This window comes from Ursus americanus, chromosome 4, assembly GCF_024610735.1.
Source record: "Ursus americanus isolate L20-20 chromosome 4, mUrsAme1.1.p, whole genome shotgun sequence".
NCBI classification, from domain to species: Eukaryota; Metazoa; Chordata; class Mammalia; order Carnivora; family Ursidae; genus Ursus; species Ursus americanus.
This window is the reverse complement of record NC_142130.1, coordinates 20,079,688-20,094,185: the sequence shown is the minus strand read 5'-3', so window position 1 is coordinate 20,094,185 and position 14,498 is coordinate 20,079,688. Positions and strand designations below refer to the sequence as shown.

Genomic DNA, 14,498 nt, shown 5'->3' with positions numbered 1-14,498 from the left:
ATAGTTTTCCCTTAAAAAGAGGTTTTCAACAGAGTAGAATGAGCATGTCGGTAGATGACATTTACTTTTTTTGATATGAAGTTCTTAAATAACTTGAAATAGTCAATGCAGACAACTGACACCAATCCCGCCTTCAGTACCATATAGGCTGGCTGACCCCCACTGCCGCAGCTGGTCAGAGACTGCTTGATGGCTTTGTGGTCCTTCTCTAGTGTCAGTATCAGTTTGGTTTATGGCAAACAAAACTGTAAACTGTTAAGGAAGATGTAATGCAGGACTATTACATGTCATTTTGTTATATAAATAGTTTATAAGACATTCTAAGAAAAAACAAAGTCTGAGTTATCTTCCACTAAACTACCCTAACTGAATATTTTCTGAAATATTTCTTCTTTCGGAACATGAATTGGTAAGTGTATACGCTGTACACTGTATTATCCCCTTTAATGTATTTCCAGAATCACAGTATATTCCTAAACTCAAATTTGGAATATCTAAGTTAAAGAAGGGCTGGCTATTAATGAAAATTAATATTTAAGCTGAAATTCATCATCTAATATCCTTGCAATACTGAAACAAACGTTATATTAGCAAGAAAATAAAAACTGAAAAAAACAGTTTACCGGCAAACAAGGTAAAGTCTTAATTCTTACTCTACCATTCTTTCCCTATCAGCCCAATTGAAGTCTTATATTCACGAGATGGGTAAGAGGTGGAAAGTTGCAGAGTAAATCTACAGAAAGGAATTATATTCTCAAGAGAAAATTTTGGAAAACCTTATTTAAGTATTTCCATACAATTTTAAATGTATATGCACATAATCATATACTTAGAGCTTAGTAAGTTCTTTAACCAATAATCATTTCCAAATTTAAAAATAACATTACTTTTTATCAAAACAAATGACAACACTGATCATATGATAAACTGAGGATGGAATTAAGTAGTGAAGTACAGTGAGTCAATTACAGCAATATGTACCTGATTAGTCATTCTTAGCATTTTAATTTATGCTGCCATTACCCCTTAAGAGTTACCATTTTAAACTTTGTTTCATTTTCCATCCTGTAGCCATGCCTGAAAATATACCTTGTAATGGGACACTGGACAGATTTCACTTTACTGTGGTGGTCTACTGTAACTTAGATAACATATACTAACCTAAAAATAACAGGATTCTTATCTGAATCCTTTATTCTAAACGCTAGCTTACTAAAGGCAAGAGCAATTCTAAATTAGCCACAGAAAGAGGCTCTTATCTTTTTGTTTTCATTACCCTAATATTTTGATTTATATGATTAAAAATATTTGCAATATTTAAATACTGTCCAAACTTGTTTTTTATTGATATGGTTGAACTTTACAACAGTGTCATAAAATACTTTATAAACAGAGCCTTAGGATAGAGAGGGAAAAAAAGGCAAATTTAAATATATTAACCAGATTAAAGCATGCAAAAGATCCAATGATAAACACATTAAATAATAATATGCTAATGGTATGTAATTTACCCACTATAGGTTCTTTGTATTCTGTCACAAAAATATTGGTAAACATCAACTTCAAATTTGGTGAATGGACTTGATTCCTGATTTACATATATAATATACCCTTTGCAAGTATATGGTTAACTTTAGTGGCTGAATTACAGTATTTAGAGAAGTTTGGTATTGATATATATTTACTACCCACAATGCAGTAAATAATGGTGGGAAATGCATTCTCCTAATTTGCTCTGTGAACTTAGAAAGCACTAAAGAATTAACAACATGGGTCACTGAGAGACCAAAATTCCTTTCTATTCACATTAACTTTTCGCATGAAAAGCTTCAAATATAACTCTAATAAAAAAATAGAGTTTTCAAGGCAAACTTTTCAGCATAATTTACAGAAGCAGATTTGAATAGAAGACTCGATAACCAAGCTAATACTAAAAAATACAATTAACTAGGAATTACCTCCCTTTTCTACCTTGATATTAAAATATAGTGGCCTTAGCAAGAGGCTGAAATGCCACTTGGAGTACCCAGAGACAACCCAGGAGATGGAAAATGTCTCTTTCACAAATTCTAACATGTTCAGATTTAAATTAAAGGGATTGAAAGGGGTTTATGTTACTGCTTTTTATTTGTTTGCCATTATAACTCTGAGTGGGTATGAAATACTTGAGAAATTTCAGAAAGTAATTCTGCAGAACTAGTGTGGCCATTACCAGGATGATCACACTGAATTTTAGGAAAGGAGTTGAAATGGTTCCCATAAAGTACTACTGCCCCTTTAACAAGTAGATGAGTCCATTGTGGAGAGAGTCAAGATGCTCCTGTCGTTGGTATAGAAAGGATCCGATGCACTCCAAGATCTAAAGTAACAATAAGAGAAAAGTTTGGCTCACCAGGACCTATGTTTTAAGTGAGACAAAAATTTACTCTAAAACTTAGGATCAAAATGCAATTTGAAATTTAAAATAATCACTTATTGATTCATTTTTAAATGCTAAGAGAAGTTTTTCATACTAGCCTTGAATGACCAGTCTATTTATATAATACAAAAACTTGGAAAAAATAATGCTCTAGTCATTATATAAAATATTAGCCAAAATTCAGATATTCATTAGCATTAAAACAATTTCTGTAAGTAGTAAAGCATGAGATGCTCTTAAAATCTTAACAATACAATAAGAAATAAGTATGTTACTAAGAGTTATGCACAATCAGTTTTACTGAAAAGCAACTAGGCTGTATTTCGACATTACAGAGCAAACAGACATCCCACTTACCAAAAGCTTTGGAATGAAATAGTGATATGTTCATATTATACTATTTCTTTTCAGCTATCAATTCTATTCCAAAGAGTAGCACAACTAGCTTGAATGCAGTACATGGCTTATTCAATAAGGTATCAAAGACAGCTGTGACTCAGTAGGGCCTTCACGTAACTGAGAACAAATAAATCTCTAATGGTCTGGAAAATTTAACTACTGTCTGAATAATAAGGCCTATAAGCAATTAATTACATAATGCTTTATTTGCAGCTCTATTAATTTAACCTAAAATAACTCAAGACCAGAAATAGCCTTCCATGCTTAAAATAGCCTAATCCATTTCAAGGACAGTATCAGGATTACCAACTCAAAGGTGGCTTTTCTTAGAAGACTAAAAGCACTAAACAATAAATACCCCTTAGGTAACTTTTCCCAGGGTTCCCACTTTCCTAAACAAAGATGTTAGAGGAAGAGACTAGCATTTAAAATGGCTTTTAAATTCACTCATCAAATATCCACTGTTTCCTTGGGATTCTGTATATAGTTTAAATCAATTAAGTAGGCACAGTGATAATGAAGTTTGGAACCTAGAAATTTTACAAAGTTGGTAAAGAGGAACACAAATAAGCTACAACCTGACTGGTAGTTTACAAATTCTCTAATTTTATTAGTTTTCGGAAAACCTTGAACACCTTGTTTGAGGAAGGGCCTGTACACTACCATCTCTCTCTAGTACCTAGAACTGCACCTAGTACACAGCAGGCGGTATTTGTAAAATAAATGAATGAAATGAGTCTATGAACATTTCTTAAAAGTATCCAAGAAAAGGTAGCTTAGATACATATGACAAAACATAACTCCCAACACCCTAATTATTGGGAGTCAAGTCTCCGTTCCCAAATTGCCAATGTTTTATGTCAGTTTTTCCTCTTTTCCAACCATTGGTTACATAGAAGAATTTTATTAGGTAAGGTTTCCTTTGTAAAGCACACCATGTGCACTCATATGTTAAATATCATATTTGACAGAACATTAAATACTAGAACTATATATTAAGTCCTTTCTATTTAGAAAATAGGTTTGATTAGAATAAAGTAGCTGTTGGTAAATGCATAAAGAAAATCATTTATTGCTGAAGTACAGCCCTTTAGTGTACAACATGGCATATCCCTCATATAGCACCATGACGCTACATTTGAAACCAAGCCTGCAATATGGCATATTCCTTTGAAAACATCAATTAATAAAATATAAGAATTTTTGTGCCCGGACATTTATAATCAGCAGAATAATGTGCATATGAAAGCACTAGTTGTATTTCCCAAGTGATGCTCATTACCTTTTATGTTTAATAGGTTAATAGAACAAATATCCAAGGGCTTCTACATCTTGTAACAGAAGGATTAGTCTTGCTTCACCTTTTAAGTTAGAACATGAAATAGAAATGTGGAATAAGGCTGTTCCAAAATCAGAACAGAAATGCCAAATGTCTTTCACTAATACAATTACATGTACAAAAGAAAAAAGCCAAAACTACATATCAAAATGACTTCCGAAGTTTAAATATAATGTTAATGGATCTCTGGCAATTTCCATGTAGCCCTTTCAAAAGCACCAAGTGGTTTTTCATACTGTATGATTTTTATCCACTAGGAAAAAACTGAACAGATCTTAAAAGACTTTTTAGATTATTCATTTGAAGAAAAAAGGAGGATAATGACAGTACCAACCAATAACATAACTTGAGATGTTGGACAAAACTGTTAGTTATAGTCTGTCAAATAAGATATTACTGTTAAACATTTTATTAGGAAAATAAAAAAATAAAATCTTACAAAAGAAAATATTATGATACAATTTTAAGTGAAAAAAAGTACAGATAATAACAGCCACCTTCAGGAGAATGTGCTGAAATAAATCCCCTATTTTCCAGGGGCAGGTTCAAAGGGGTAAGGTAGTATAAAAATGGCTACGTAAAGAAAAATGGGGGCATATTACCTGAATAATGGATACAAACAATGAGAATATGTATAAAGGAAAAATATTTTTGGCTTATTTAAAATTGATTACAGTTTTTTAATAGTTAGTGAAGATGTATACTGCCATTAAAGAGAACTTCCTGGTGAAGCAGAAATTTCAAAAATCCTGTGGAAGTTCTATAGTAGTCTCTTAGGCTAACTCCCACCCTTAGTTCTATACAGTAAAGTTGTCTTAATAAGTAAAATAATACTATAAAGTGGGTCCTTTTGGAACTTCTTTTGGAAAACTTGGTGGCTTGGGTACATGACAGAGCTGCTTTCTAATAATTCATTTTATAATACAATTGTGTAAGTCAAAAGACGTAAGTCCCAATAAATTTAACTGCTCATAGAAATTCTTTTATGTAGAATAAAATAACTACAAAATGATACCACAGCATTATGGAAATATTTCTGATCACATGTTATAATCAATCAATGGAGACGGAAAACACAGACGTTTTAAGAATGCTATTTATAAATGCAACTGTACTATAAAGACATGGCCATAACTAAAGGCAAAGTGGGAACTAGTAAGTTGGCCAGTAAATGTTAACTGACTTTTATGATACATGAATGATAATTACTCATCATTTTTAAAACAGAAAGCTAAGCAAATATTAAAAATTATCAGCAGATAATAGTGCCTCCTCCACCCTCTCTTCCCTGCCCCTGGGGTATTTTCCAGCCTTTTCCATGCCATGGCACATGTAGAAAGTTTATTCACGTGGTACGTGGTGGACAATGGAAATCACCATCTACCTATCCCTGCGCATCTGTAACTCTTCACGCACCCCAGTGCACTGCTGCTCTCATTTTAGGAATATGATATAATTCACCTCGAGAACACCAAAGCATGAAAAAAATTATTTCTACTTCTTAATGTCCCCTGAATAATAATAATATGTCTCTTGGGGAAATACATGAAGAAATGAATCCATTTCACTTTTAAATAAATTTAAGAGACATTTACCAAAGCACGGTATTTTTTGTTATGACCCACAAAGGCAAGCACTGATAAATCTAATTCAGGAAACAGATTTGGTAGGGGACAGAAATGCTAAGATTCTTCTAAACCATAATTTAACGTGCCTGTTCTAACTTATAAACTTTTAATTAGACCATGAGTACCAAGTAAAAAAAAAAATCACAACTGATTTTAAATACCTCATTACAGAGTAAAATGGTGTAGGAGAGCAGAAATACAGCCTTTTGTGTTTATAAATACCTCAGAGTCTCAAATGACTGACCAGAAAATATACATGAAGAGTAAGAGAAGCAAAATCCTTTGATTTTACTACTATGTGTAGACTATTTTGTAAATACAAAAAGCAAACAAAAAAAAATACAGGAAATAAAACAGTAATATAGGGTATAATCAAAAAAAGAAAGTTATAAAAACCAAATAAGTATCATACACACACTCCTATTCACCACATTTTAGAAAGACTGTGAAGCAAAATTTTTGTTCATTAGATAAAGTCTCTTCAAAGGCGCTTTCTCTTCCTTTGTTAGTGAAAGAGCCCCTACCCCCAAGCCATAAAGTGAAATCTACCATCAAAGGGTGCCAATAAACAGCACACCTCCCGCTTCAGTTGGTAAAACCAGCTGCTGATTTATCAGGTATCTAGAGATGCAGGTTCCTCCTGTTCCAGTTTATAGGACACTCATCTGCAGCAAAGGCTACTTAGAGAAATTTCACACCTGCTGACACGGGTTGGACTACATCTTCCTACTACTCGTTCCAGCATTCTTCCAACAGATGCGCACGCTGTTTCTCCTTCTGAGAAACAGCACATGGAGTCCAAGCACTTGATACCTGAATTTGTTTCAGTAAGCTGAAGGGGTTGAAGCAGAAAAAAATTAGTTATTTACGGATCTGGATTTCCAAAAAGCATTAAAAAAAAACCACAACAAGCACTTTAAAACCAAAAATAATGTATATAAATAGGTTTTTTATAATATGAAAATGTATGGAAGGCTTTAAGACTAATATACAAAAATATTTAAAAGGCACTGTGTCCTAAATTAGAAGATGAATAAAATAAATATATAAAAATAAGTAACTGGTTATTATTTAAATCTGCAAAGATTTTGGATTTTAATGTCTTATTTTAACAATTTATCATAGCCAAGATGATTTTCATCAACCAAATTGAATGAATTCTAATTCTTCTTTGAGTTTTTGTTTAGGTGAAATGCTCCTGCAATTTCAGTGAAAAATAGCAATTGAGAAAAACAGAGTGTGAACCATTCTGAAGACTGGGAAATAATAACCAGGCAGGACGTAACCCCAATCTTCAACAACAACAAAAACAGCAGCAGCAGCAGCAAATACTTATGTAATGTTTTCTATGTGCCGGGTTCTAAGCACTCTACATACATCCACTGAAATAATCCTTGAAAATTTATTATAATTTTATAATTATCCTTGAAAAAAGCATCATTTATCTTAAATTTGCTAAGCAACTATTGTCAATTATGCCCATAATCAGCTTATCTTGCTTTTTAAAAATTTACTGATTAAATTAATTTACTGTATTAAAATCCACTAAACAAATGACTTGTACTACTTTTATTAATTTCTGAAGGTACGCAAGACTTATACTGATTCAGGCATAAATAACCCAGCAAAATAACTTAAAGCCATTACTACTAATAATTTTAATCCTGTTAAAATGAGGGGAAGAAATGGTATGATCACATAGCCCAACGAATCCCAACCCTGGTTTTGACACGGTAAAATTTCTCAGGGGGTATCATTTTAAACAAACTTTTTCATTCACTTTCCTTTATATAACATACTGTATAACAAATCTTTGGAAGTATAGAGAAAGGAGAACAAAAATAGATTCATTAGAGTGTTGCAATTCACAAAGGTTGGGAATCACCAAGTGCTGAGTGTAGGCATGGCAACAGGGACATTTGTGGAGACGCACACAACGGACAGAAGACGGATATGATGGAACATAAATAACCTGCAGCTCGGAAGATAAGGAATGGGCGAGGTCCTGCAAAATCCCTGCTCAGAGTAATCCTGCCAAATACCAAGCAGTGCGAGACAACATGGTTCCTGTCTGGCAATTACCTAATTGCACCAATGTCCTAGGGTCTGGTAAGCTCTAAGAAATAGCCAAATTTTACTTGTTTTTTCATTACAATACTCTTGTTTATGGTACTGTTTCTTAAACTGTGTTTTGAGAGATATTTACAGATGTCTCATGAAAAAAGGTTCTGTGGCCAATTAAGTTTGGGAAACACAATTCAATGACGGTCTAAACAGACTTTCTGAGTAAGTCAGGATACATGGTCAGTCTCCAGGGGGAGAGCTGGACATAGTGCAATTCCCAAACTGGTTTTTTTTTTTTTTTTCCTTCTTCAGTAAAATCTTCCTCCCTACCCCCACTACCCCCGGGAGTCAATTAACACTAGGAAGAACATTAATATCCAGAGGAATAGTTTAGGAAATGCTGGTTTAAGTAACAGGATTTTATGGGTCTCCCAGTCTCCTCCTTGGGTCCTTGGGCTCCAGTTTCTTCCATCTCAAAATCACCCTCTACAGGAAGCAGGATTCAAAAGCTCCCACATGCTCAAAGGTGAAAGTACAATACCACAAGGAGGCCTTAAGGCCCTTTATAACCTGACCTTGGGCTGCCTTTCTTACTCAACTTCCCAGTGCTCTTGTACAGTCTTATACAGCCAACCAGTGCAGTGTTCCTTGCCTTCAAGCATATGTCAGGGCCTGTCACCAATTATGGTCAGAATGCTGACCCCTAGTTTCAATAGCATCATCTCCATGAAACCTCCCTCACCTCTCCAACTATCAGTAATCTCTCTCTGGATTTGATTCCACTGCTTGTTTGCATAACTTAAATGGTACAAGCACTTAAATTCAACTTGGATTTATTGAGCAAGGCACTGTGCTGGTTCCCAGAGGGGATGGCAATCTAATGAGTTAATAAGGATAAAGAAAGGATGGGAGATAAGTCAGGAACAAATAATGGCAGTTACATTAATGGCATGCTTCCTATGTATGTGCCAGTTCCTATGTAAGATGCTTCTCATGGATTATTCTCATTTAAAATTTATAACAAACTTTTGGGATAAGCACCATATTCAGAAATATTTTACAGATGAGGAAACAGAGACATTGAGAATTTGTTCAAGATCACCCTGCTGAGGCTTGAGCCTTGGTTTCTTTAATTCCAGAGCTCAAACCTCTTTATCATGCCATTATACTGTCTTCTTATAATTATGGTAATGAGGCTGACTACAAATATTAAAAAAGAGGAGGGAAGGCTCAAACCCAGCTGTTGTTGTTGGTATTGGTGGGAGGGCATGAAAGAGTTGATGAAGAAGACAGAATATGAAACACATTTTAAAAACTGGGTGGGATTTCAGTAGCTGGAGATGGGAGAGAAAGAGCATTCTAGGCTAAGCAAAGAGAATGAGTAATTATGTGTGGGTAGAAAAGTATGATGTCTATTCAGCACATGGTTAGCCTAAGTGTAAGAAAGTAATTGTTACACCTGCCCCTTGCAAAAAGACCAGAGCGACTCAAAGTGTGATCCATGGATCAGTGTTGGTCCGAAAACATTTTTTACTGGCCTATGAGGAGATAAGCATTTCTGGTGTGTACGAATAAGAGGTTAGAAAATTCTATGGCAGTTTGACAAACTACTTTTATCACTGCTGAATCTAATAATAATTTTAAAATCAGGGCTTATTTTATATATCTTTTAAATTTCATTTTCTAGTACACAGTTTGACCCTTAAACAAGGTGGGTTTGGATTGCACAGGTCCACTTACACATACATTTTTTTCAATAAATACTCATAGAGTACTATAAATATATTCTCTTTTCCTTTTGATTTTTTTTCTCTAGCTTACTTTATTGTGAGAACAGAGCATATAATACCTATAAGGTACAAAATACGTGTTAATTGGCACTTTTATGTTATCGATAAGGGTCCCAGTCAACATAGGCTATAGGTTTTTGGGGAGTCAAAAGTTATACCTGGATTTTTTACTGCATGAAGGGTCAGTGCCCCTAGCCCCCACATGGTTCAAGGGTCACTGTAACTCATTTTCATTGTATTTTACCAAAGCATTGGTCCGTGATGGACTGGAAATTAAAAACAACGAAACAAAACAAGAAAACAACAAACTGGTCTTTCACATTTGGCTGAGGAATACTAAACTAGACCAGAAACTAGAGAGAGCAAGGAGTTTGCCTGGTACTTCTTACTTTAACAACTTGTGCCTTGCTTATATAGCTGGTGCTCAACTTTCGAGGAGTCACTGAAGATGAAATCCATAAGGTCAGCAGCATTTAAGTGACCACATATGCACAGAACACTGCTTAGGTCTGGATCTGACTTTAGGTAATTATGTTGCTTTGCACTCATTACCTCTCACTTTAAAATCTAAGGACAGGTATTAATACATGGACAATCCCAGAGACAGTAAACATCTCAAAATATCAAAAATATTATAAAGAAATGACTTAAGATCACCTTTTGAATTAAGCAAAAATATGTTTCCTTTTTTTTCTCTAAAGAGAAAGAAAAAACCAAAAAACCAGCTGCTTTAAAAATGCTGAATGCTGGTTAACTGTGCTTCTGTAAAGCTGCTATTTATATAAAAAAAAAAAATACACTGTTCTCCAGCAAACTTCCAAGCTCTACCACTTTCCCATATACATATCTTTGATCTCATATTCAGGGACTGGGAGACCAGCCAGATACATGTAGCCACAGCTGCCAATTAAGTGGGAGTAGGAAAAGGGTGGAACATTTAGATCCCATTTCACTCAAAGTAAGGAGAGGGAATCATTCCTTTTGTGCGGGTTTTTTTTTTTTTTTGGATTGCTCATAAATACTAGACAAGAAAAAAAAGCAAAGTAATGGGAGTGAGACCCTACCTGGTGGCACTTTAACTTACCAGAAATTTTGGTTCATTGGTAAGACCCTCTACCACATTTTCTCCCCAGGAATAACCACATACCTTAAAGCTGAAAGGGCTGCCAAGCAAAACTACTACAGAGATTCAACATAACTATGTATGCCTGATAAAAATTTTCATCTTTATAGAACTTGCCATTTGAAATAAATTCTCACTGCTCTTGTTTCCATTATTTTCATTTAAATGATAGTAAACATCTGAAAGTTTCTCCTAATGATTCTACTTCTTTCTTGAATCTTCTAGATGTAAGAAAATTGTCATACATCTCTAAATTTAGTCTTTCCTATGACATCTTGCCTATCAAATCAAATAAAGTCTTTTTAAGTTTAGATAAGAATTATCATACTATTAACCATATTTGTTCTTTTGTCTTTAAAACAGTTTTATAATAAATATATAATCAAAGTGAGAATCTTGTACAGCCTTAAAGGAGATCTGGAAACTGTAGTTATGGGAAAAAAACGGTTGTATTCAAGGAAATGTTCTTTTTAATGTGAAATCAAAAGCCATCAAATAGTACTGATTTCCAAATTTGGTTAAGAATAATAAAACCCTTAAAACAAGTAATGGCTTCAACTCATTATTCCGAAATGCAAGAGGTAGCTGTTCAGTGATGGCATTTAGAAGACTGCTGTCCCATTTCTTCAAAACATGCCTAAAAGCTCACATTCACTTCTCTACATTCTCTTCCTTCTTTCCTTTTCCTCAAGGCAAATAAACAACTTTGGAAGATAGTTATAAATATAAATACCTCCATACTATCTTTTGGGGATCTCCAGAGAGGAGGAGATTTCTGTATGTTTTGCCTAAATTTAACAATGAAAATAAGCATACCATAATAATTACATTTATCAGGTATGGTTATTTTAATAATTTGGTTTATTCTTGTTTCAGAAAGAACTGAGGCCCCTTTATTTTAATGATGTGGTTACATAAATAACAAAATCTGACTAGGAATTTGAAGTTTAGGTTAAGAAGAGTATCACTATCTGTAAAAAATGATAAAATCACCAATTTTAATGGAGTGGGTAAATCAGAATAACACTAATTAATGAACTAAACCATGGTACAGCTGATGTTAGGAATTCAGTTATCTAAAAAAAAAATTGTTTTCTAAGTATGAACCGTTCAAAGAATGTCAGAGGGTAATTGTTTCATATTAATAATGTCAACACTAATATTTTTCTTCATTTCAACCCCCAGATGAAAAAGCTGCTCAAATGAGTCAGCACAGATTTGAAAATAACGTCAGTTTTATAAAGCGTTGTATTTGTCAGGTGTGCATGCAGGTCTTGCTACTAGTGGCAGCCTTACGACTATTAGCTTTTTTAAATTTTCAGTTCTGTTTGCTCACAGAATTTTACTCAGCAAAGTATAGCTTTTACTGGCAAACAACTGAATCCAGGCCACTAAAGTTTTCTGCTCCTTTTGTAGTTCAATACTTTGTTAAATGAGACAGTAGATGTATCTTTGTCACAGAAGAGGAAGGTGACTTGTAGTTGGTTGAAACTACTCAAAATTGTTGTTGTTGTTGTGGGTGGTGGCAGGTTTCAGGTCTGGGGCTTAGCATCCAGGTCCACAATGAGAAAGGTCAACGGCCCTAACATCCTGTTGACACCCCTATAGTTGCTAGGTATAACTGAAAAGAGAACATCCAGAGCAGGCCAGGAATCTAGGGACAGAGAAATGACAAAACAGTGGAGGCCAAAGAGGCCAGTCAGTGGAGGGAGATGACTAGAAGGTGCTTGCCCACGACAACATTTAGGGCTCAACATCGTCCTCTGCCTGATTTGGCAAGGCTGACCATATTTCGATTAGGGAAAAACAACTGCCATGTCAAGACAGGAAAAATACAAGAGGGATATTATATAACGCTTATTTTTTTGAAGTGATTTTTATTTCAAAATATATGGCAAAGGCAGAGATATATAAGGGAAATAGTCAAGGTATACTTCACTCAACCAATGAAAATTTAGTGATAAGCAGAAAAAACCATATTTTACTAAAACCATATTCATGGTTTCGGGGTTCTTCTAACTTTCCGTTTATAGGAAGAAAGATCAACTATCACAGGATAATGAGAAAATTCACTCATCACCCTTTTGTAAAAGTAACATAACAAGGCCCCTGTTATTAGGAGCATTCTAAGAACCCATCTCTCAACTATATTATACATTTTAATAGACATATTAGAGCAAAGCAGTACCAGATCCATGTTTTATGAAATATCCACTTGAACTTGAACCCTTGGGGAACTTCTATCACAGAGGACATAGTTCTATAGCTTTAGTCTAGTCAGGTCCCAAGTGGATTATCTGCTTTGGGGATTATCCAGGGCATAACATAAATCCGGGCCAGCTCCCCATCTTTACTCAGTGAGCTCTTCAGCTGAATTTTCTTTGCAGCTCAATTAGGGCATATTTTAAGAACTAAAAATTTTTCTATATTTATCAAAGCAAAATACAGGAAAAATATATAGTAAAAATAATCATACAGAGCATCCCAAAACAAAAGTTCAGAGTTCTTTTGAATTTCTTTTCAATTAATAATAATAATGAGTTGATCTTCAACATTTTTCAACATAGTTAATCTTCAACATTTTTCATTTAGGGCAGTTCACTAAAGGAATCTAATTTAACACTACATCAAAAACTAATGATGTACTCCTGTATGGTGACTAACATATCGTAAAAAAAATTTATGTCTTCCAGAATTCAGGTTTTTCAAATTACTGTCCCTGTTCTATGGTCTGATTCCATGGTAGAGTTAAGATTTATAATTTTCAAGTAGTTTTGTTTGCAAGTTTCACCATTTATGACGTTTTATCTCAAATGAGACAGTAGCACTTATTGACCAGTAATTATAAAAATGGCAAATAATCCAAGTAAAAATATAATTATTAGTAGTAAGAATTTTTATCCTCCATAATTATTACCAATCAAAATATTTTGCATATTCCAATAAGGTCTAAGTGGTTGTTAGGGTTTACTCCTCAAGAGGTGAGTGAATCAAGTCCTCAATTCATACTTTTCTTTATTACAAAGATCTAACTATGAAAGTTTATGAAAAGTAAAAAGTGAGAGTCTGATGAATATCAGTCAACAGAAAATTATTCAGTACCACATCTAAGCACTCATTCATTGGATCATTCAACTCAAGAGCTAAACTTAGATAAGTAATTTGGCATCTAACTACATTAAGATGTATAAAATGATACACAACTACCACTTCAAATGGGAAAACTGACTTCAGAAATAATAGAAATAGCATGGCATATTTTCAAAAGAAGTGAAAAGGAATAATTTCTTGAATATAAACAACAGGTTGTGAGAATACCTTACTAGGTTAGAATTTGAGGTGAAGTATGATTTAACACTGTAACTCCAAAGGAAGACTAATAAAATATTCAGGGATGGACATATAAAAAATGTAAAGATCACAAAAAAGGAAGACAAGTAAACAAAAACAGTAAACATATGAGGAACGATGACGGATTAGTAAAGTAAAAGCTGAAAGTCAGGCCAGTTCTCCCATAGCATGCCCCAAGCATGAGAACTTAGCAGATATGTCCCCAGGAAGGTCCAGCGCAGTACTACCTAGTGCACGTAAGAACTGTCCTGCTGGCTGCAAGCCTCAGCTAGCAGGTGCCTACTGTCCTCCCCTCTGTGCTTGCTTTCAGCAAATTCATATGCTGAGCTGACTGAACCCTTATCTTCTTCCATCTGGAAGGACAGAAAAGCAATAAGTCTCATAT

The 14,498-nt window shown here is 34.2% G+C and overlaps 1 protein-coding gene across 4 annotated transcripts in view; it reads right to left on the bottom strand.

Annotated features, from left to right (window-relative positions):
* Nucleotides 1-777: 777 nt before the first annotated feature.
* Nucleotides 778-14,498, bottom strand: part of ATP11B (ATPase phospholipid transporting 11B (putative)) — a 112,941-nt gene continuing 99,220 nt past the window's right edge. For 2 of the 4 annotated variants that reach the window (XM_045776690.2, XM_045776689.2), the window contains 2 exons: nt 6,484-6,617; nt 778-2,359 (listed from right to left, as the gene is read on the bottom strand). In XM_045776690.2, the coding sequence (XP_045632646.1) occupies nt 6,515-6,617 (103 nt within the window). In that variant the 3' untranslated portion in view covers nt 778-2,359; nt 6,484-6,514. Of the gene's footprint in view, nt 2,360-6,480; nt 6,618-14,340; nt 14,467-14,498 lie in introns of those variants that run through there. The other 2 variants (XM_045776691.2, XM_087861421.1) reach the window with 2 other exon arrangements.